This window comes from Petaurus breviceps, unplaced genomic scaffold, assembly GCF_028583685.1.
Source record: "Petaurus breviceps papuanus isolate PSGF00001 unplaced genomic scaffold, PetGlider_PUasm1.0 76, whole genome shotgun sequence".
In the NCBI taxonomy this organism is placed as follows: Eukaryota; Metazoa; Chordata; class Mammalia; order Diprotodontia; family Petauridae; genus Petaurus; species Petaurus breviceps.
Genome location: NW_027186473.1, coordinates 49,139,299 through 49,162,511, shown reverse-complemented (window position 1 = coordinate 49,162,511; position 23,213 = coordinate 49,139,299). Strand labels below are relative to the sequence as shown.

At 39.9% G+C, this 23,213-nt stretch overlaps 1 protein-coding gene across 1 annotated transcript in view; it reads left to right on the top strand.

The window, feature by feature from the left end:
- Positions 1 to 23,213, top strand: part of ZNF827 (zinc finger protein 827) — a 276,108-nt gene that overhangs the window by 136,149 nt on the left and 116,746 nt on the right. Inside the window, exons 6-7 of the mRNA XM_069105468.1 lie at positions 13,454 to 13,693; positions 17,302 to 17,359. Coding sequence (XP_068961569.1) covers positions 13,454 to 13,693; positions 17,302 to 17,359 — 298 coding nt within the window. The remainder of the gene's footprint in view (positions 1 to 13,453; positions 13,694 to 17,301; positions 17,360 to 23,213) is intronic.

Here is a 23,213-nt window from a genome sequence, read left to right as displayed (position 1 = left end):
TATGTGTTGTTTCTCCCAAGTAAAATGTAAGCTATATGAGGGCAGGGATTTTCTTTTTTTTTTGTTTTGTATCTCTAGAACCCAATACAGTATCTTCCATGTTGTGAGCTTAAGAAATGCTTGTTGAATAAATGAGTGTTGGCTTTTCTGTGAGAATGGGAGTATTTTTATGTGTTTTGCCCTCAGGAAGGCAGCACAAAGGACTAGAAGGGCATTCCCAAACCACCAAACTCCTAGGAAGGCACTTTGTACCCCTCTGGACTGAAAGATTGCTGAAGCAGGCAGAGTCCCACTGGAAAAGAAGTCAACCAGTCACACACTGGAAAACTACATTGATTTCTACAGGGTCTATTATACTTTGGTGGCAGAAAACAATTTTCCACAGGATGATTTTTGTTCCTTTGGAAGGAAAGGAGATTTTTTTTTTTAATGTGGGAAACTGCCCAGGGTTGAGGTGAGGATTAGTCCCATAGGCTCCAGTTGCCCTGTTCACCTGAAGTTTTGTATCATGATGGGTGACAGTAGTGAGAAGTATCTCTATCTGGTTTCCAGGGTTTGGTTTATCTCCACTCTGTCCTACTGCCCTTGGCCACTTTGCTGCTCTAAGTGTTAAATATTAAGTGACTCAGACACCTGAAGGAATCAGGTTCCATCCCAGGAAAGCCCTTCAGTGTCTGCCATAGAATTGCCTGTCTGCTGGGATGGCATACTGGATATTCAGGCTTTCTGAGGTCATCCAGGTGAAAGGCTGGTTACTCTCAGACAGTAACAGTTCATGGAGAGCTTTCCTTGAAATCTTTCAAGCTTTCCTCTGTTGAGAACTTATGCAACACAAATAAGCAGAACCAGAAAGACAATATTCCTAAGGATTAAGATAATTTAAATGGAAATAAAATAGGAACGAAACAATCGAAATGAACCAAGCTTGGCCCCAAAGAAGAGTTGGGAGGAGGCTCCTCCCACAAGCCTCTGCTTCTTGGCAGAGGTCCAGAGGACTGTGGGCATGGAATGCTGAATCTAGCACCTGCCCTTTTTGATATATAGGTTACTTTTGCTGATCACATTTTTATTCTTTGAATAAAAGGGCCTACATGCTCCTTGAGAGGAAGAGGAAGGATGAATGGCTACGCTGGGAAATAATGGGTGATATAAAAACAAAAGATATTTTAAAATTTCCTAGGGAAAAAAAGATAAAAGAAAAAAACTTTCCTCTAATCAGAAATACAGCTTCCTAGGATCATGTTTCTCTACAATTTCATAATGTGAATTATTTCTTTGGGGCTTAAACCATCCCCTCTGTTGTCTCCTGAGTGAGTTTGGTGGCATGGTGGATAGAGCTCCAGGTCTGGAGACAGGAAGACCTGAGTTCAAATGTGGCCTCAGACACTTATTTGATTTGTGACCCAGTGCACGTCACTTAGCCCTATTTGCTGCCTCAGTTTCCTCATCTCAGTATCTCTGCCAAAAAATCCAAATGGTATCACAGAGAGTCAAACAAAGGAAACAACTGAACAACAACTGTCATGTCCTTCCCTATCATTTTAAATGCTTTATCTTTTCTTGTTAAAATATTATCTGGCAGGGGTGGCTAGGTGGTCCAGTGAATAGAGCACCAGCCCTGGAGTCAGGAAGACCTGAGTTCAAATGCGTTCTCAGACACTTAACACTTGCTAGCTGTGTGACCTTGGGCAAGTCACTTAGACCCAATTGCCCTGCCCTCCTCCCTCCAAAAAAAAAAAAAGCTAAAAAAAAGTTATCTGGAAGTATTTATGGAAAGGCTATTTTATCCCAAGGGACTATGTGATACCCTTTTAACCACCCACTGTTTGAAACTCACATTCCTCATCAGGATACAACACCAACTCTGACTAGTACAACTCTCTCTTTTTCACTGCTTCCTCTTCTTCTGGCCACCCCTGTTTCAGTTGACTGAGCCACTGCTCTTCCTTGAAGACACCCTATGTTTTCTTGCCTACCCTGTTTGCTTCTGCTATTGCCTTTCCTGGAATACCACGTTCCCTCATTTTTCTCATCAAATAGACCGCGATGGGTAACAAAAGTGAGAATTACCTTCCATCTAGTTCCAGTGTTTGGTTTAATTTCACTCCTAGTGCCATCAAAATCTTAGCCGTTTTAAGGTCCACCTCAAATGTTACCCACTTCATGAAGCCCCTGGTTACTCTTGAAATGGTAAGAGTTTATCAATAGCCTCCCTCAAAGACCTTCAAGGTTTCCCTTCTTGAAAACTTCAATGAACTAATTCAACATGAATAAGTAGAACCAGGAAGATAATATTTACAAGGTCTATGGTCATTTCGATGGAAATAAAACATGAACAAAACAATCAGAATGGGCAAAGCTTGGCCCCAGAGAAGAGGTGGAAGAAAGCCACTCCCCCAAACCATTTGGCTAAAGTTGCCTTTTCCTCTGTACCCATCTAGTCAGACTTCTCTTATGGCACATCTAGTCTGCCCAATAATATTGCAGTTTGTGCACTTGTTCAGAATCAGAGTGGGAATTTGGTTCAATTTAACGAACATTTGTGAGCTTCAGAATCATGTTTATTAAGCTTTTACATCCTCTGCAATCTGTGGTCTATGATGGTGCTAAACAGTGCAAAATGCATTTCTAATAGGAAGTGAATATTTATTTAAGTGAATATAGGATCAAAATAAGAAATTCCTTCAAGAACGTATAGTCTAATGAGTTTTTACTTTCTTGTTCAAACTAAGAGAGAAAAGCATTATTAAAGCAGTCCCTTATTCCTTTTTCCTTAGAGACCATGATAGTTTTAAATAGGATAGGGTCTGTGACTCACAAAACTACTATTGCAAAGAAACCTTGGCATTAAACTGTGTCCCCAAGCTTCATTATACACCATTATCTTAAAACTTGATTCCCTTTTTAAAAACAGCATTGATGTTAAATATCAGTACAACTCGTTGAGTATACTTTCTAATTATGTGACTAGTTAGCACAGTGGATAAGGAACGGTACCTGGAGGCAGGAAGACTTGATACTGGCTAGTAGAGTGACACTGGACAAATCACTAAACTTCTGCCTTCCTCAGTTTCCTCATCTGTAAAATGGAGATAATAATAGTACCTACCTCTCAGGGTTATTGTCTAGATCAAATGAGATAAAATTCAGCCTCTGGCACCAGTTAGCTAAACCTGGGCAAGTGATTTAGTGTTTATCTCAGTTTCCTCAGATGTAAAATAGCACCTCCTTCCCAGTATTGTTGTGAGGATTGAATGATATAAAATTTGTAAAAAAAAAAAAAAAAAGCTTTACAAATCTTTAAGTGCCATGTAAATGCCAGTTATTTTCATTGTGTGTGTGTGCGCGCGCGCGCGTATACATCTTGCTTTTTGGAGGGCAATTGGGGTTAAGTGACTTGCCCAAGGTCACATGGCTAGTAAGTGTCAAGTGTCTGAAGTCTGATTTGAACTCAGGTCCTCCTGACTCCAGGGCTGGTGCTCTGTTCATTGCACCCCCATTATTTACATTTTTAATCAATTAATTTCAATCTCTGCAATGCTCTCCCTACCTATAAATCTCTGTCAGGATTCTTTGTCTGTTCATTCTCCTTCACTTCTGGGTGTGCTCCATCTTTCTGCCTCTGATTTTTCCACAGCATATTTTGATAAAGGTCTTTCTAGATTTCTTTGTGTGTCAGCCTTAATTGTATTGTAATATTCCATTACATTAATGGGCCCCAGTTTATTCAACCATTCCTCTATTGTTAGACATTTAAGCTACTTCCACTTCTTTGCAATTACAAATAAAATTCCTGTGAAAAGTTTCGAACAGATCACCATTTTCTTGTTTGTTTGTTTTTGATAATAACCCTTTTAGGGTGAGTTCCTAACAATGTAATGACTGGGTCAAAGAGTATGACTATTTTTGTAATGTCTATCGTGTGATGCTTCCAGATGACTCTTAAAAAGATTCTGCAGTTTTCCAATTTCAGAAGCAATGAATGGATGTAGTTTTTCCGTATCCCTTCCAGGAAACATCGATTTTCTTTGCTTTTAACTATTCTTGTCAATTTGATTGGTGGGTAGTAGTTACCTCTGGATTGTTTCAATTTTCATTTCTTTGATTCTTAGTGAGGTTGAACATTTTTTTTCCAGATGATTATTAACAGTCTGTGTTTTCTTTTTTGAAAATGGTTCCATCACCCTTTTCTACATGCTTGTATGATCCTAGAACTATCAGGTTATATTACAGCAATTCTTTTTTTTTTTCTTCCCTTTTCTTTTATTACATCAAGAGAAGGCTCTTAGAAAATTGATTTATTAAAAAAAAAAAACATTCTCTTTTTGTTTTTGTTTTTTTAGAAGGGGAAGAGAAAGGAACAAACTAGGACTGAATGTGTAGACTTGACCCCAGGGGTCAACTGAGAGAGTAAATGAACAGTAAGTAACACAGCTGACTTAATTCAACTATAGCTTATGTCAGCTTGTCCCAAGCAAGGAGGAGGCAGAATTAAGGATGTAGTTTTAAGGGGGAGGTGCAAACCTTAAACAGAAATAGATGGTTTTGGAACAAAAAGCAGAGTTGCAAAGGTCAGCCTGACTCTGATCCTAAATTTGGGGTCTGTCCAGAGCCCTGGATGTTGGACAGCTGTGGGACAGAACTCCTAGCTCCATATATCACCTGAGATTCATACTGATTCTACCGCAGTCTTTTCAAAAGGTTCAGGTCCAACACTAACAGGAAATGCTTTCTTTCTTTCCCCCTTTGATGTAGATCCCACACTCTTTCCGTGATAATAAGAACTTGGCAAGAACTTTAAAGAAAGGGGGAGAGAGAAGAGACACACCCTCAAGGCGGGGTAGGCTGCTTGGAGTGGAGAAAGCTTTTAGATTGTAGTAGGTCTAACCTGCTCCTTGAGTCAGCCATGGTAAAAACCCTTTTCTTGAGCCTGGACCAAATCAGGTCGATTGTGAATGGTGGAGATTTTTATCAGTGTTTGTGCATTTTTTTTAAAGGTCAAGAGTTGTCATAAGAGAGGACAGAACACTTCATGGAAATCATTCTTGGAATCATCCCAAGTAGCTTTTAAGACTAACTTCGTGTCTTGTTGTGCTTCAAATAGCTAAGCCTATGAGTGCTTTTTCAACAAGATAGGAAAAAACTGGGGAAAGGAAATGGAAACTGAAAAAAAAGAGAGAGCCAAGTGTAAGGCATTTTGTTGTCTTGTTAATTGGCTTTGGGCAGATTTTTGTATTATATATCAAATGATTCCCTTTCTGTCTGTACTTGAGATTTCTGCTTGGGCCATATAAAGACTGGCTAGTGCAGGATCCTATGGTGTCATTTAAGGGCTCTGTGATAAAGGCTTCTGGTATTTATGATCTACATATTACATAATTTAAAGGAAGACTAATAAGAAGAACCAGCATGGTGGCTAGACCTCCACTGGAAATCAAACGGGGTTTAAGAGAGTCATTGCTATTCCATGGGATCTCTAAGGAGGAATCTGAGGGGGCCAAGCCTAGCCTAGGTTGCCACAAAGAGCCCTGGGTTTGAAGTCAGAAGACCTGTGCTCAAATTCTGACTCAGTTCCTTATTGTTTACTTCCAAGGCCTTGGACAAGGTAGTTCTAGTATTCCAGCTTCAGTTTCTTCATTGATAGCACCTAGCACAGTATTTATAAAGCACAGAGTGGTATGTAGTAAGCAGTACATGGTATAAAATGCTTATTCTGTTCTTACCCGCCCAGGCACCCCCAGCTACCCCATTTCTTCCAAATAGATTGAACATTCCTTAAGACCTAAAACATGTTCTACTGCAATTGTTTGTCTCATAGTTTCTGGCACAGGTGCTGGGCATGGAGTAAGTATTTTTAAAATGCTTGTGGACTTGAAATCATGCAATCTTACATTTAAGTTAACAAATGATCCACCTTCCTATTTGCACCTCAGAGTTAACTAAGCTGCTGGAATTTTTGCTACAACCAAAGGTACCAAGGTACCAAGCACAAGCATTATTGTCTTCCTGGGGGGGAGATTCAAACTCCTAAATTTGGCTCCTTCTACCCTCTACACCTTACTGCTTCTTAAAATATGATGAAGGGAGTGGAGCCAAGATGGTAGCATAGAATCAGGAAAACTACGTATGTCCCCTCCATAACCACCTCAAATACCTATAAAAAATGACTCTAAACAAACTTTAGGGCTACAGAACCCTCAGAGTGACAGAGGAAAAACAAATCTCCCGCTGAAGACAGCCTGGCAGGCTGACAGAAAAGGTCCATCACAGCACTCACCTGAGCCCTACAGTTTTAGCCTCAGGGCAGCCCAACCAGCCTTGGCTGGAAGGACTTTGGGAGGGTGGATCACCAGCAGCTATAGCAGTTTCCAGAAATGTCAACCCATAAATGCCAAAAAAGAAAGTGAGAGTTCAATGTGGACTTTGCGGGAACAGGAGGTCTGGGAGTTCAGTCTTGTCTCTGACCCTGGAGGAAGAAGCAGCTGTGTGGCTGCTTCAGAGCTCCTGGCCTGCAGACTGTAGGGGGACTAAGCAACCAGTCTGACGGGTAATCACTCTTGCTTTAACCTGCTTGGATCTGGATCACTGTCTAGGGTGGAGGTCCTGGGGTACGTGACCAGTGTGCCAGAGTCATTGGAGGCTTCTGAGAGGGCACCCAACTAATAGCTCCAGCAGCTGTGAAAAACCCAGTGATTTGGGACAAAGCTCTCCTATCTGGAAGCAGAGGTCTACTGTGGCAAAAAGATCAAAAGTCAAGTAATTGAGTGGCAACATGAGCAAGCAAAGGAAGCAAAGCAAGCACAGGAATCCGACTTTGGATTCCTTTTTTGGGGACAAAAAGGACCAAAACATGGAACAGGAGGAAGACAACAAAGTCAGAACTGCCCCCAAAAGCTTCCAAGAAAAATATTAACTGGTTACAGGCCATAGAGGAGCTTAAGAAGGATGTTGAAAACCAAATAAGAGAAGTGGAGGAAAAATTGGGAAGAGAAATGAGAATGATGCAAGAAAATCATGAAAAGAGAGTCAACAACTTGACTGAAGAAAATAACACCTTAAAAAACAGATTAACTCAAATGTAAAAGATACTCAAAAAGGCAATGAGAAGAAGAATGCCTTAAAAAGCCAAATTTGCCTGATGGAAAAAGAATCTCAAAAGCTCACTGAAGAGAATCATTCCTTCAGAATTAGATTAGAGCAAATGGAAGCTATTGACTTTGTGAGAAATCAAGATACTATTAAACAGATCCAAACGAATGAAAAAATAGAAGGCAATGTGAAACATTGGGAAAACTACTGACCTGGAAAATAGATCCAGGGGAGATAATTTAAAAATTATTGGACTACCTGAAAACCACAATCAAGAAAAGAACCTAGGGGGCAGCTAGGTGGTGCAGTGAGTAGAGCACTGGCCCTGGAGTCGGGAGGACCTGAGTTCGGATCTGGCCTCAGACACTTAACACACACACACACACACACACACACACACACACACACACAAACTAGCCATATGGCCTTGGGCAGGTTACTTAACCCCAATTGCCCTCCAAAAAGAAAGAAAAAAAAAAAGAACCTAGAAATCATCCTTCAAGAAATTCTCAAGGAAAATTGCCCTGATGTTTTAGAACCAGAGGGCAAAATAGAGGTTGAAAGAATCCACTTATCACCTCTTGAAAAAGATCCCAAAAAGAAAACTCCTAGGAATATTATTACCAGGTTCCAGAGTTACCAAATCAAGGAGAAAATATTACAAGTAGCCAAGAAGGAACAATTTGAATATTGTAGAAACACAATCAGTATAACACAGGATCTGGCAGCTTCTACATTGAGAGATCAAAGGGCTTGGTATATGATATTCCAGAGGTCAAAGGAGCTGGGATTAAAATCAAGCATCACCTATCCAGCAAAACTGAATATCATGTTTCAGGAGGAAAATATGGTCATTCAGTGGAAAAAGGACTTTTAAGTATTCTTGATGAAAAAAACAGAGTTGAATAGAAAATTTGACATTTAGGGACGGCCAGGTGGCTCAGTGTAAGAGCACCAGCCCCAGCGTTGGGATGACCTGGGGATCAAATCCGGGCTCTGATATTTAGCACCACACCCAGAAATAACTGGCCATGTACCCTTGAGCAAGTTACTTAACCCTGATTGCTTAAAAAAAAAAAAGAAGAAAATTTGACATTCAGATACGAGAAGCATGAGAAGGTAAACAGAGAAAAGAAATCATAAGGGACTTATCAAAGTTGAACTATTTACATTCCTATATGGAAAAACAATAATTATAACTTATGAAACTTTTCTCAGTATGAGAATGGTTTAAGGGAATATAAATGTGTGTATGCATATATACATACATATATGTCTATATAGGAGGGTATATGGGTATATGAATACATATGTGAGTGTGTATTTATATCTACAGGTATACATAGAAAGAGGGTACAGTACCAATTTAATAGGAAGGGATGATACTTAAAAGGTGAAATTGAGAGGTTAGAGAGGAGTATAATGAGAGGAGATGGGGAGAGACAGAATGGGGTAAACTATCTCATATAAAAGAGCAAGGGAAAATTGTTACAATGGAGGGGAAGAACAGAAAGGCAAAAGGGAAATGGGTCAACCTTATTCTCATTGAATTTGGCTTAGGGAGGGAATGACATATAAAGTAAATAGGGTATATTACCCTATAGGAGAGTAGAGGGGAAGAGGATGAGAGGGGAATGATGGAGGGGAGGGCAGGTTGGGGGAGGAGGGAAGTTGGAAGCACACACTTTTGAAAAGGGACAGGGAACAGTAGAGAATAGAACAAGTCGGGTCAAAATAGGAGGGAGGGAAATATAGTCAGTCTTTCACAATATATCCACTATGGAAATGTTTTGATATATCCACTATGGAAATGTTTTGCGTAGCTACACATGTGCAACCTATATTGAATTGCTTATCTTCCCAGTAAGGGTGGGTGACAAGGGAGGAAGGGAAAGAATCTGCAATTCAAAGTTTTAAAATCAGATGTTTAAAAAAATGATTTTTTTTTACATGAAACTGGGAAATAAGATATACAGGCACTGGGATATAGAGATCCATGTTGCCCTACTGCAAAGTTGGAGGGGGGATGGGGGAAGATATAGGAGAGAGCAGATTCGGGGAGAGAATATACAGTAGGATCACTGTTTTGGGGTGGTGGGTAGGGGAAAGAAGGGGAGAAAATTTGTAACTCAATCTTGTGGAAATGAGTGATGTAAACTAAAAATAAATATAAAATTTAATTTAAAAACATATGACGAAAGCCAGAGCCCTAATTAAGGAACGTATTGATTGCCCTAACATACTGTGTGTATTTTCTGGTTGTCGCCATGAAGTTAGGTGGTGGTGTGGTGGGTAGAGCTGAGATCGAATCTTGCCTCATATAGTTACTAGCTTTGTGATCCATGGGCAAGTCATAACCTCTCTTGAGTTTTCTCATCAGTAAAATGGATATAATAGCACCTCATTCACATGGTTATTGTGAGATTCAAATGAGATGACATGTATCTACCCATAAGGGTTTTGATCCTGCTATATGTACATGTGCCATATATACATCTGAATGCACATATATACCCACACATATATAGCCATATGTATGCATGTGTGTACATATGTATATATGTTTGTACACACATACACACATATGATTAAAGACCAAACAGCCAATATACTTAGCTAACGGGAGAATACACAGCTTAATTGTAACATTATTATAACTTCCAAGATATGTCTTTCCAAGTGTTAATATCTCTCTTCTGTACCTAACTTTGCTTCCTCGGGGGTCTTAGAGCTCAAATTCTGTACCAGCAAAGTATTCTTGTCTCTGGTGAATTTGCATTTACTACTACTATAACTTACCTGCCTTTTAGATTTTCCACACAGTAATGCAAAAACCTTCACACACACACACACACACACACACACACACCCTCAGATGCTCCTCCAGTTCTGAATCCTACCCAAGCATCCTTTTTCTAGTTGGAGATTACTGACACATGCCACTCAGATCAGGACTGGGCTAGGACTTTGTCAGTGAGGTGGTGGCATGGTGGGTAGAGCACTGAGATCGAATCTTACTTCATTCATTACTAGCTTCGTCATCTTTGGGCAAGTCATAACCCCTCTTGAATTTTCTCATCAGTAAAATGGAAATAATAGCACCTCCTCCACACGGCTATTGTGAGAATCAAATGAGATGACACATGTAAAGTATTTTTCAAACTTTAAAACCCTACCGTGTTTCCCCGATAATAAGACCTATCCCGAAAATAAGCCCTCCCCTTACTGTGTAAGATTCCTCTAAAATAAGCCCTCCCCCGAAAATAAGCCCTATTGAGATTGCTACTGTAGTGAAGGTGATCCCCTGCGCTACACACTACATTACGGTACCCTCTGTATGCACCGTCCCCCCCCCCCGGGTGAAACGCACGCCGCGCTCCAAGCTGCATCCAATCAGAGCTGCAGCAGTGAGCGTGTCATCCTGTTCTTCCCCAGTGATTTGCTTATTGAATAAAGGTACATTTTTTTGTTCACATTTACCTGTTTATTAAAATTGCTGTCAATGTTCATTAAAATAAGCCCTCCCCTGAAAATAAGCCCTCTGGTGTTTTTCTGTCCAAAAAATTAATAAGACAGTGTCTTATTATCGGGGAAACACGGTATCTATGACAATAACAATAATGTCATCCTCAATGCTGGAATTACTCCATCAGCACTAGGAACCAAGGTGCCTTTTGCTTACCTTCCTTTAAGGACTGAGCCATTCCCTAAATGGAAGTTCACTGGATGGGTCACTCCATTGTGGAGTAAGTAGAAACACCCTGGATTTGGGGTGGAAAGACCACTGTTGGAATCCTGACTCTGCCACTTACTGCCTCAGTGACCTTAGGCAAGCCGCTTACTGCCTTGAGCCTCATGTTCCTTACCTGTCAAATGATTGGATTAGATGACCTTCTAAGATTCTTTCCATTTCCAAGTCCTATGGACCAATGGGCTATACAACCTTGGAAGATATATATTCAAGGGATTCAGAGGCACCCCCAAATGCCTAGGGATCCCTTCCAAAATATACCCCCCCTTACTGCTCCCTTCCTCCCCTGCCCTGCTACCCACAGGCACTGCCTTGGATCTCCCACACTCTGCTTATCTCATCCTTTTTTCTTCTCCACAGTCACTGAAACTGAACACTACTTCTATATACTCCAAATCTTCTCTATACTTGTCACAACTACAAAAAGGCCGTCACGTCTCCTGTTACCAGCATCATGGCCTTATAGCCATTACTCACTAGATATAGCTTCAACTTGACCAAAGAGCAACTGCTTCTTCAGATGCTAAAGGTCATTTGTAAGTTAGAGATGGGACTTGCCAGGTGAAGAGAAGACAGCGTCTTATAACTATATCTCTATGTATGCAGATATGTATATATACACAAAATATATATGTATACATCCACATATAGATACATATATATGTTTTAAATTGAATTCAGAAACAGTTAAGGGATCTTTATCATAATCTGTGTTAATTACTGAAGTCACATGTTGTTATTGACAGAGCACTTGAGCATTGCAACCCTGGTTTCAGGTTGCAATTCTGCCTCCTACTAATTAGATGATCAGGGACAAGTCACTTAGGCCATATGTGCATTAGTTTCCTCACTGAATGATGCACTTGAGTCAAGGTCCCTTCCAGCTCTAAATTTCTAAGAGTGTGCAATTCTAGCAGATTTGAGATCATCGGAGTTTAAAGTTTAGGGTTCACATTTTATTGGTGGTTATTTACATGGCATCCACCATCCCATCTGGATGAAAAAGTGGTGCTATGCTACAAAGTCCAGAGTCTATATGTACAATGTTGGGGAAAACAGTGGGCATTGGTGATTGGGAATGACAGTTGAGAAATGGTTGGATGGGATGCATGTCTCTGAATGGAGTCAAGAAGAAGGTGTGTCTATCTCTGACGCATGAGGATCTAGGAAGAATTTGTACTATGAACACTTTTCCCTGTAGAGTGAAGAATGTATGGGTTTTGACATTATCTATGAGGACTGACTTGCTATACTATGGAAAGGGACACAATAAGAGAGGCAGCTTAAGAGAGAAGCCAAAAAGAAGGTTCCTATCATCGCTGGTGAGAATCTGAAGAAGACAGCAAGATGGAGATATCTGAGGAATCTGTTTTCATCTTTGCCTTCCAAAGAGAGCTTGAGGAGACACTAAATGGCGTAATAATGAGTTGTTTTTAAAAAGGAAGGTGACTTTGGTAGAGATATTGGTCATAGCCAAAATATTATAAATAGTCACAGAGAGGGAAGATCATAGATCTTCTAGAAGGGAACCTGAGCCCACTGAGTCCAATCCCCTCATTTTACAGATGAGGAAACTGAGGCAGAGAGAGCTTAAGTCACTTGGAAGGTTAAGTTAAGAAATAAGTTAAAGTAAATGAATTGTGAGTCACAGAGCCAGGAAGTGTCTGAGGAATGATCTTTCTAACTCTTAAGTCCCATGCTCTCCCGTCCACTATACCAATACCACTACCCCATAAATGTGTAAAAGTTTACTATTTGTCTCAATTGTTAATGAATTATGTTATAATTTAGTACTTATTTAAATATAGGCAAATTAGAAAAATTAATAATTTTTCAGCACACTGGTGAGCTTAAGAGTGTAGCCAGCCACCCACATTATTACTCCTTCAAATTCTAAGTAGCAGCCATCCCTCTGGGGGACTCCAGCTTATGAGCATGAATGTGAACTGGGAGAAAGTGAGTCAAGAAGGAGTGATACACAATAGTCAAGACCTCAAATTGGTACCTTTTTCAGATCAATATTTTGCTAAACTGAGATTCATTTTATCTTAATCTCATCTCTACTCCTTACCATCTATATAACCTTAGTCTCTTGTCCTCTCTAAGCCTCAGTTTCCTAGGCTGTAAAATGATAGGATTAGAGTAAATGAATGTCTAAGGTTCCTTCCAATCTAAAAACATGCTCTTTGATTCAATGAAATGTTTTTTCCCATGAGCAGGAATATATACATAGGGTCATATATATGATCATAGAACTAATTGGAAGGGACCAATCTCATTGTATCCCCTCATTATACAAATGGGGAAACTGAGGCCCAAGGAGATTAAATGGCTTGTTGAAGGCCACAGCTGTCATGTCAAAGTCAAGACTTGAACCCTATCCTCTTTCAACTGTATCTTTTGACAGCAGTCTGAGCCTTAGAAGGTGGGATAAAGGAAGCCCTGACATAGTCTTGCTAACAGCAGTGTGCCCAACCTAGCCTCTTCATGGTCTTGTGACACTTGCTTTTGGTTCCCCGGTCCTGATCCCCTGCCTCTATGATGAGAAATTGGTACTCATTCAGAATCACAAGATTGTGATGTTTTTGTTTTTCTTTCTCTGCTCATTTTTAGCTGAAAGCTACAAAGAGACGCAGGCAGTGAAGATCAAGGAAGAACCCATGGAAGTTGACATCCATGACTCCCAGGCCTCGATATCACCAAGCCGGAATGTTGGCTATAGCACTTTATTAGGGCGAGAGAAAACCGAGCCCTTACAAAAGATGCCAGAGGGCAGAATGGGCCCTGAAAGAAGCCTCTTCAGTCAGGATATCTCTGTGAAGATGGCTTCAGAGCTCCTCTTCCAACTGTCAGGTATGAATGTTTAACACTCTCGCCAATAGATTGCTGGGGAATCTCATTGATTTGGCAGAATTGGGAGGAAAGCCAGTCAAACAGTGAAGACTTTGAATTATCTAATATTTTTACACAGTTTTATTACTTTAGGTCTTTACAGTGACCCAGGCTAACAGCTAACAAATGTTGCCAAGTAGAAGTCTAGCCAAAATCACTATAATTAATAGTTAAGAATCATTTGGAATTAGACTATTAATTATTCCCATGCAAACATTGCTGCTTTCTGAACAGGATAACTGTCCTATTTTTAATCTGGTTCATGCTCTTTGTTCACTCAACAAAACATTTTCTTCCCTCCATAGACAATGCAAAAATCATCTTCAGCCTAGCCTGGCTTAGGGCTTGAGATCTCAACCCAATGCAAGAGGTGTTTATTAAGTGCCCTGTGCTAGGCTCTGGGGGTGCAAAGACAGAATGGAAAATGGTCCCTACCCTCCAGTAGCTTATATTCTGTTATGGTGTGCCGTCCATGAGGTCTGAATTCCCAGGGTTTCAAGTAGTGACATTTTGTGTTACTTTGGAAAACAGTGAAAAGGAGAAAGGTATGGGGGTAGGGAGGGAGGTAGAGAGTTGACAAATAATTTTTAAAACAAATAGAGACAACATGAGATAGTGGATTGAGGTAGCCCCAGAGTTGGGAAGACCTAAGTCCAAGTTTTTCCTCTGACATACTGGATGTGATTCTGGGTAGACTGCTTAACCTCTCAGGGTCTAACTCTCAGGCAACTCTGAAGATCCTAAGTTTCAGAGCAGATGTTGATCTGTTTTGGTAGATGGGGTTCCCTAATCTAGTGAAATTATAAGTCTAATCTAAAAACACCACCTCCCCCCCCAAAAAAGTAGATAATATTTATATGGTGCATTAAGCTTTTCCAAAGGGTTTTACAGATGTTATTTCATTTGATCCTCAAAACAACCCATTTCAAAAATCAGGAAACTGAGGCAGAGTTTAAGTGACTTGTCTGACATCTATTAAATGTCTGAGGCTGGGGCAGCTAGGTGGTGCAGTGAATAGAGCATCAGCCCTGGAGTCAGAAGGACATGAGTTCAAATCTGGCCTCAGACACTTAACACTTACTAGCCGTGTGACCTTGGGCAAGTCACTTAACTCCAATTGCTCTGCCCTTCCCCCTCCAAAAAGCAAAAATAATAATAATTCTTAAATGTTTGAAGCCAAATTTGGACTCCAGTCTTCCTGACTTCAAATCCAAAGGTCTATCCACTGAACTGCTTAGCTGCCTCCAAGGACAAACCATTCTTTCCATGAGCCAATTATATTTTGTTCAGTTACCAATCATTTATTAAATTCCTACTGTGTGCCAGGCACTTTTCTAAATGTTGGGGTTACAAAGAAAGGTTAAATAATAGTCATCCCAAGGCCTTTGATAGCCTCTCGTTATAGGCCACATGTCCAAGGAAGCATTATTAACTCTTTTGAGCTGCTGGCTGATGTTAACACAAAGAAGGAAAAAATTTCTCTGGAATTAATGTCCATTCCAAGGTAGATAGCTTCACTGACACCATGTATGCAGATGGACCAGGGCCACGTGTTGTGGTGCGACACACAGCATCTGTGCTAAGAGGCACAGATTTGCCCAGAAATAAACACAGCAGACTCCTTCTCCTGTGGATGCCCTGTGCACGATAAACAGATAACACAGCACTTGCCCTTTAAAACAGACAAATACAGGCATAGCTGCTGAAGAATAAATTCACACTGGCCAGCGTGCATAAGTGAGTTACGCTCCGGTTTGTTCCGGGTGACCATTTGCAAACAAGCCATGTTCCTGAAGTTTTCCTGTCATTCTTCCCCTCCCTGCTTTCCTGTTCCCTGCAAAGAACAACAAGAGAGAGAGAACACAGAGAGACACACAGGGATAGAGACAGAGAGAGACAGAGACATCGCTTCTCAAACCATGGCTCTGTGACTATCGAAGTCTCCTGAAAGGGTTAGCACTGGTCCTTTCACACAGAGCTTGTGCTTTCATAGATTCACTCGACTAAGGAAAAATTAGTTAATTCATTTACCCTAATAGAATCTAATAGAGAATATTGATTTTGCATACACAGAAGCATTATGTCTCTCTCTCTCTGTCTCTGTCTCTCCCCCCTCCTCTCCTCCCCCCCCCCCATACACAATGCCCTGTATCTCCAAAAGGCTGTTCTAAGATTCTATGGCAATTTTAAACCTGCAAACAAAAGGTGACAAGTGTGTTCTCTTTCACACTTGGTGTGTTGTCAATATGTTTTTATAGTTTCCCAGCACTGACCCAGGAGCTCTGGACATGAGTCCTTAACATAGACTTGCCCATGTGACCCCAAGCAAGTTAGTCCCCTTCACCTCTCCCCATCTCTAAAAGGACCCGTAGCCCTGAGCTCCAAATGTTAAATCCCCTTCGCTTGTCATGCTGAACTGCCAGATACTTTGCTTGTAGATAGAGAGGCAGCATCTTTAGACAAACATCGTAACAGTGAGGGGCGGGCTTTCTAAATCTTCATTTAAGTAATAGAAAATTTCACAAAATGATCAACTTTCAATTTGCTTCACATATGAAATCTGTGATCCTAATAGAATGGGCTGAGATTTCTGTAGATATCTTCAAAGAAGCCATCGAATACTGTGACAAGTGGGGGCAGGGGCTGGGCATTTGAACTGGATTGGAAAGGCCAGAGTTCAACTTTTGTCTTCCAGAGAGCTAATTAAATAATTTCTGACAGCCACTAGATACAGACCTCAAGACAAAGTAAGGGAGGGTTTACCCCTTTCTTGTCTAATGATATTTTTTGTCACATGTGACATTTATCATAATAAGCACTCCTTGGCTACAGTATCGAGAGGTCTTCTGACTGGGTTTTTTTTTTTTTATAAATTCCTCCAAAGAGGGCTGATGATACAGAATGCTTAAAGGTTGTCATTGTTAAAGTCTGGTGCTGAACGGGTTGCCACCAAGACAGTTTTCTTGCTGAATCAGAGCAACTCAGAAATGTTCAGCCAGGGGGAAAAAAAGAGAAACCACCCTTATGTGCCCAAGATGAGATTGCAATCACTGCCCTCCCCCCCCCCCCCTTTAAAAAACAACAGCAACTCTTTTTACCTTTGGATTCAGTTTCAAGGGGGTGTATAGGTAGGTAGTTCCTGACTATTTGACTGTTGACATATTAGCCTATCAGGATAATATGTTTATGTGTTCAAAAAGAACAAACTGGTGCCTCCCAGTACCAATCATCATTGATAAAGGAGAAAACTATTAAGACAATAGGAAAACAGCCATGGTCTAGTGGCAATAGTGGGAGTATTTCCAGTCAGAAGACTTAGGTTCAAATCTCGGCTTTGCCATTTAATACCTTTGTGTCCTTAAGCAAGTTGCTAAATCCCTCCCCCTCCCCCAGCCTTAGTTTCCTCATCTGTAAAATAAAAGGTGTGACTTAAATGATTTCTGAGGATGCTTTTAGTTCTAAATCTATGATAATATGACTCATGGATCTTATTCTTATATAAGGCTAGGAGGAAAAGTTGAGTTACTCCCTTTTCTAAAAAAAAATGGTCTTACTCTTTCTTCTCACAGAAAAGGTGAGCAAAGAGCACAATCACAGTAAGGAGAACACCATCCGGACCACCACCAGGTAGGTCACCAACAAGGGTAATGCTCACCTGGCCATGGCAAGCTCACGCACTTCCTATGTCATGTGCCTTAACCTTGTACCCCACCCCTCTGGCCCCTTAGGAGCTGTTGGTCTTATATCCTGCCACATGTAAGGCTGTGGCCAGGTACCAGTCCTGGAGTCTGGCGGAAAGAGCAGATGGGGGTCTAGAGGACTCAGGCCTAACACTTCACCTCAATTCAATTCAACAAGAATATATTTGGTGTCTACCAGGCTTTGTTCCAGGCCTAGGTGGAGCAGTCCTTTCACTCAAACAGGTTACAATCTACTAAGGGGAAAAAACAAGAAAATAAATAATAAATATAAAATTAATTCAAGGTAGTTTCAGGGCTGAGGCAGACTAACAGGTGGATAAACTGAGTCACTGAGAGATGAACATGTGAGCTGTGGGACTTGATGCAGAATCAGAGAGTTGGAAGGGGCCCTGACAGCCACACAGTACAACCCTTAGTTGAAAGGAATCTACATTTTTACACGCCCAGCAAGTGGTGATTCAACCTCTGGTTAAAGACCTGCAAGGAAAGGGAGCCCACTTTTGGAAAATTCTCATTGTTAGGAGCTTTCCCCTGACTTCAGACTTCACTTATCTTCTCTCCTGGTTCTGCCCTCTGGATTCAAAAAGAAAAAGGCAAATCTGCGCCTTTCATGTGATGTTCTTTCAAATACTTGAAAATAGCTCTCATGGTCCCCTTGAATCTTCTCTTGTCCAAGCTAAACTTGCCCAGTTCCTTCAACTGGCCCTCATGGGACTTGGACTCAAGGCTGTGTCACATGCTGGTTGTTTTCCAGGTTATCAGTGTCCTTCCTGACTATAAGGCTATCCTTATACCCCAAATGGCCTATGGCATCTCACAGAAAACAAATAAATACAAAGGGATGATTCCCATTATCATCAATAATGGTAGGAAGAGGGGCCTCACATAGGTCATAGTCAACTTTGAGGAACTCTTCCACTGTGAAGTTAAGTCAAACACCTGTAAAGGCGGAGGGAGACCTTTTGTCATACAGTCATCAAGCTATCGAGGAGGTAATGTTTCAGGAATGCCATTGGACTTCTTTGTCATTTTCCTTTGCCTCCTTTCCTGGTTACACGTACAGACAAAACCCATTATATACTTAGTTTCTGGACATTGAAAACTTTCATCCCTCTCATGTTAACTAACCAGTTACTTAGCATTCATTAGATATCTACCATGTATTAGACAATGTGCTGAGTTTGGAGAATGTGGAGAAAAGCAAAACCCAGCTGCTGACCGCACAGACATCACAACTCAATGGAGCGGTAACGCGGAGCAATTCTGTGTGACAAGGGTGTGGGCGAGATAAATGGGGTAGGGTCACAGCAAAGGCACTTAGATCTAGGCGCTCTGGGAAAGGCTTCTTAAAGAAGTTGGGACTCGAAGGAAGAGAGCCAGGGAAGCAAGGAAGCAGAACTTCTCTGAAGGGCCTACTACAGGCCTCCACGGCACACCAAGCCAGGGGCCCTTGGCATCCTCGACATCAACCCACCAACGTCTAAATTGGAGTAAGATAGGTTGTTTTAAAATAGGAGTTGATGCCAAAAACAAGCAAAGCTAACTGTAAGTCACTCAGGAGTAGTGACTTTCTTTTCTAAGTATAGTCAGAAATGGCTAGATCACATTTTGGAAAGTATTCTAGAACTTCCAGTGATCCTGACTATTCTCTTCCTTCTTCTTAATACCAATATTTTGTTGCTGAGATATACATATATGTGTGTGTGTGTATACATATGTACATATCCTATAGAGAATATTCAAGGGGACCATGAGAACTCTTTTCAAGTATTTGAAAAAACACATGAAGGGCATTTACCTTTGTTCTTTTTGGATCCAGAGGGCAGAACAAGGAGAGAAGATAGGTAAAGTCCGATGTCAGGGGAAAACTTATAGATATAGATGTATATACACATACATACAATAAATACATATGTGTACGTATATGTGTGTATATGTACACACATATACACATACTATATATTGTATATATGCAAATATATACACAAATATATATACAACTATCTCTACAGAGATAGACATATATGTGTATATATACAAATAAATACACACACATACATATATACACATATATGTCTATCTCTGTAGAGATAGTTGTGTTGGAATATATGTATGTATATTTATGTGTGTGCTTGTGTATGTATATATACATACACACACAAACCCATACATACATGTATACATATACACCTCACTGAACACCCTAATCTACTAAGTAATCCTCATCCACTTGGGTTTCCCTGTGTAATTTGTTATGCCTGAGTCTTTCAACATCAAGAGAAAGCAAGGGAGATCCCTATCACTTCAGGTAGACTGCTTTGTAGCAAACTTAAAGTCACAGAATCCCAGATTTTAAAGTAGGACAGGACTTCAGCAGGCATCTAGTCCGATCCATAGATGAAAGAATCTCCATGATAATATGCCGAATAAATAGTCTTCCAGCCTCTGTTTGAAGATACCCAAAGCTGGAGAAACTACCCCTTCTCTAGGTAGCCTATTTCCATTGCCCAAAATGTTAGAATCTTTTTCCTGAAATCATGTCAAAAGTTTCCTCTATACAACATCTACCTATTTCTCCTGGTTCTGCTTTCTGGATCTAAGCAGTACAAACCTAATCCCTCCATATGACAGCCCTTCAATACTAGGGTTTAGCTCATACGTGCCTCCTGAGTCTTCTTGCCTCTGAGCTGAGCACGTCGGGTTCCTTTAGGGAATTCTCATATGCTGTAGAAACAAGACCCTTCACCCTCCTAGTTATCCCTGCTCTGAATGCTTCCCAGTTTATCAACGTCCTTCTCAAACCATGGTGTCCAGAACTGAACACAGAACTCTAGATAAGTTGGAAACATCCATATCAGTGAAATCATAGATCTAGTTGGTCCATCCTCTCACTGATGCTATATGACTACAAATTGTGGAACACTGTGATCTCTGGAGAATCAAAATAATAGTCCAGAGGGTAATAGCAAAAGTGCATCATTAGTTTTAACAGGATTAAGTATATTACAAATGATGACTTATTCAAAAGAAATGGCATAGAACAGTTTTACCAAACTCAGATAGACACCAGGAGTCACTAATCCATACATAAACATTCCTTGGGGCCACATAATTTATTTAGTTTTAAAATGTAATATTATCTATGTTTTATCATAATCTGGTTTGGGCAGCACTTGAAGATATGTGAATTCCATATTTTATACCACTGGTATAAAATGCATCAACAAAGTCATGTATAACTGGTAAAAGAGATAGCCAATATCCATAAGAGTAGAATACAACAGGTGTACACCCCAAGTTCTGCACTGTATTCAAGAAATACTATGTAACCCAGAGGAAAGCTTCCATCGTGGCGGGTAGATTTCCCATGGAGAATTTAATGGAAGGATATTGGCAAGAATAGCACTGGACAAGAAGGCATGGAAGGCATAGATGGGCTGAAGTCTTTACTAGTGAAGGAGTTCCTTTAACAAAAAGATCCTAGATGCATTGAGTTTTTATCTGAAGTCTACTTTTGCTGCATCCTAGAAATTTTGATATGTTGTCCCATCATTAATTTTCTTTAATTATTTCCATCATTTTTTCTTTTACCTACTCATTCTATAGTATTCCATTGTTTAGTCTCCATTTGGGTCTGTATCTTTTGTTTTTGGTCTCTGAGTCAACTATTATTTTTATTGTGTTATGGTCTGCAAAGGATGTATTATTAACTATTTCCTCCTTTTCACATTTGTTTGCCATATCTCTGTTCCCTAGCACATGGTCAATTTTTGTAAAAGTTCCAGGTGGTACTGAGAAATATCTTTATCTATGTATCTACACACACACACACACACACACACACACACACACACACACATATGCTCTTTTGCTGTCCCACTTAGAAGATGCTATAAGTCTTTTAATTCTGGTTTCTCCAGAATTTGCTCAGTTCCATATTTTCCTTTCTTGTTTATCCTTCTATTAAACTTATCCAAACCTGAGAGGAATATTGAAGTCACCTGTTATTATCTTGTTACTGTCTATTGCCTTATTGGAGCTCAGATGTTTCCTTTATGAATCTGAATTCTAAGGCATTTGGAGCATGTAGGTTTATTACAGATAACTGGTTTGTTGTCTACAGTTCCTTTCAGCAAAATGTAGTTTCTTTGTTTATTATTCCTTTTTATTTTTTGAATGTTTGTTTTTACTTTGTTAGTTAGAATGAATGAAACTTGTGCTTTTTGGAATACATATGAAGCATAGTAAATTTTTCCCCATCCCGTTTTGTTTTGTATCTTTGGTTTTTTAAAAATATAATTAATTATACATGTGAAATTATGTAAAAGTTATTTCCATATTAACCACATAACAAAAAAAACAAAATAAAAACAAATCAAGTGCAAAAATTATACTTCGGTTTAACACTCAGAGTTAATCAGTTCTCTCTGTGGAGGCTGAAGGCATTTTTAAATCATGAATTTAGGATTTATCTTGGGTCTTTTTCTTGATCAGAGTAGCAAAGTCTTTCACAGTTGATGGTCATTGCAACATTGTTGTTACTATGTACAATGATCTCTTGGTTATTCTGACTTTGCATAGAGGTCTTGCTGTCTTTTTCTGAAACTGCTCCCCTCATCATTTCTTATAGCCCAATAGTACTCCATTACAATCATGAACTACAAGTTGTTCAGCCATCTCCAAATGATGATCATCCCCTTGATTTCCAATTCTTTGTGACTACAAAAAGAGCTGCTATAAATGTTTTTGTCCATATAGGTTCTTTTTCTTTTAAAAAAAAATCTCTTGGGGAGGCCAGGTAGCACAGCAAGTAAGAGCACCGGCTCCAGTGTTGAGAAGACCTGGAGATCGAATCCCGGGCTCACACTCAGCACCACACCCAGAAATAACTGGCCGTGTAACCTTGAGCAAGTTACTTAACCCCAATTGCTTAAAAAAAAAAAATCTCTTTGAGATACAGACCTAGTGATGTCTTTCCTGGGATAAAGGGTATGCAGGGTTTTATAACTCCTTTGGCATAGTTCCAAATTGTTTTTCAGGATGGTCAGACCAGTTGACAACTCCACCAACAATTTATTAGTGTACCTATTTTTCCCTCATTCCCTCCAACATTAGTCATTTCTGATTCTCTAATCAATAACGATTTAGAGTATTTTTTTTATGACTATAGATAGCTTTTATTTTTTTCTGAAAACTGTTTATATCCTTTGACCATTTATCAATTGAGGATTAACTCTTGTTTTTATAAATTTGACTCAGTTTCCTATATATTTGAAAAAAAGTCTTTTTTGGAGAAATTTGCTGTAAAAATTGTGTATATTATTTTATTGTCTATGGTGCCTTTTGCCAAAATATAGTTTCCCCGATTATCTCTTTTAATCAGGACTATTTTTGCTTTGTCTAAGATCATGATCCCTTATTCCTACCTTTTTTACTTTGAGAGAAGCATAATAGATTCTGCTCCAGCCCTCTATTTTGACTCTCTATGTGCTTTTCTGTTTCAAATGTATCTCTTGTAAACAACATATTGTATTCTGCTTTCTAAACCATTCTATTATCTGCTTCTGTTTTATGGGTAAATTCATCCCATTCACATTCATGGTTATGATAGATTACTGAGTATTTCCCTATTTTCATCTGTTTATTCTTCTCTCTTTTTATCCTGTCCCTCCTCAAAGTCTGTTTTGCTTCTGAACACTGTCTCCTTTAATCCACTTCTCCTTTTATCATACCCTCCTCCCCACCCCCAATATCATAAATCCTTTTCTGCTCTTATGTCC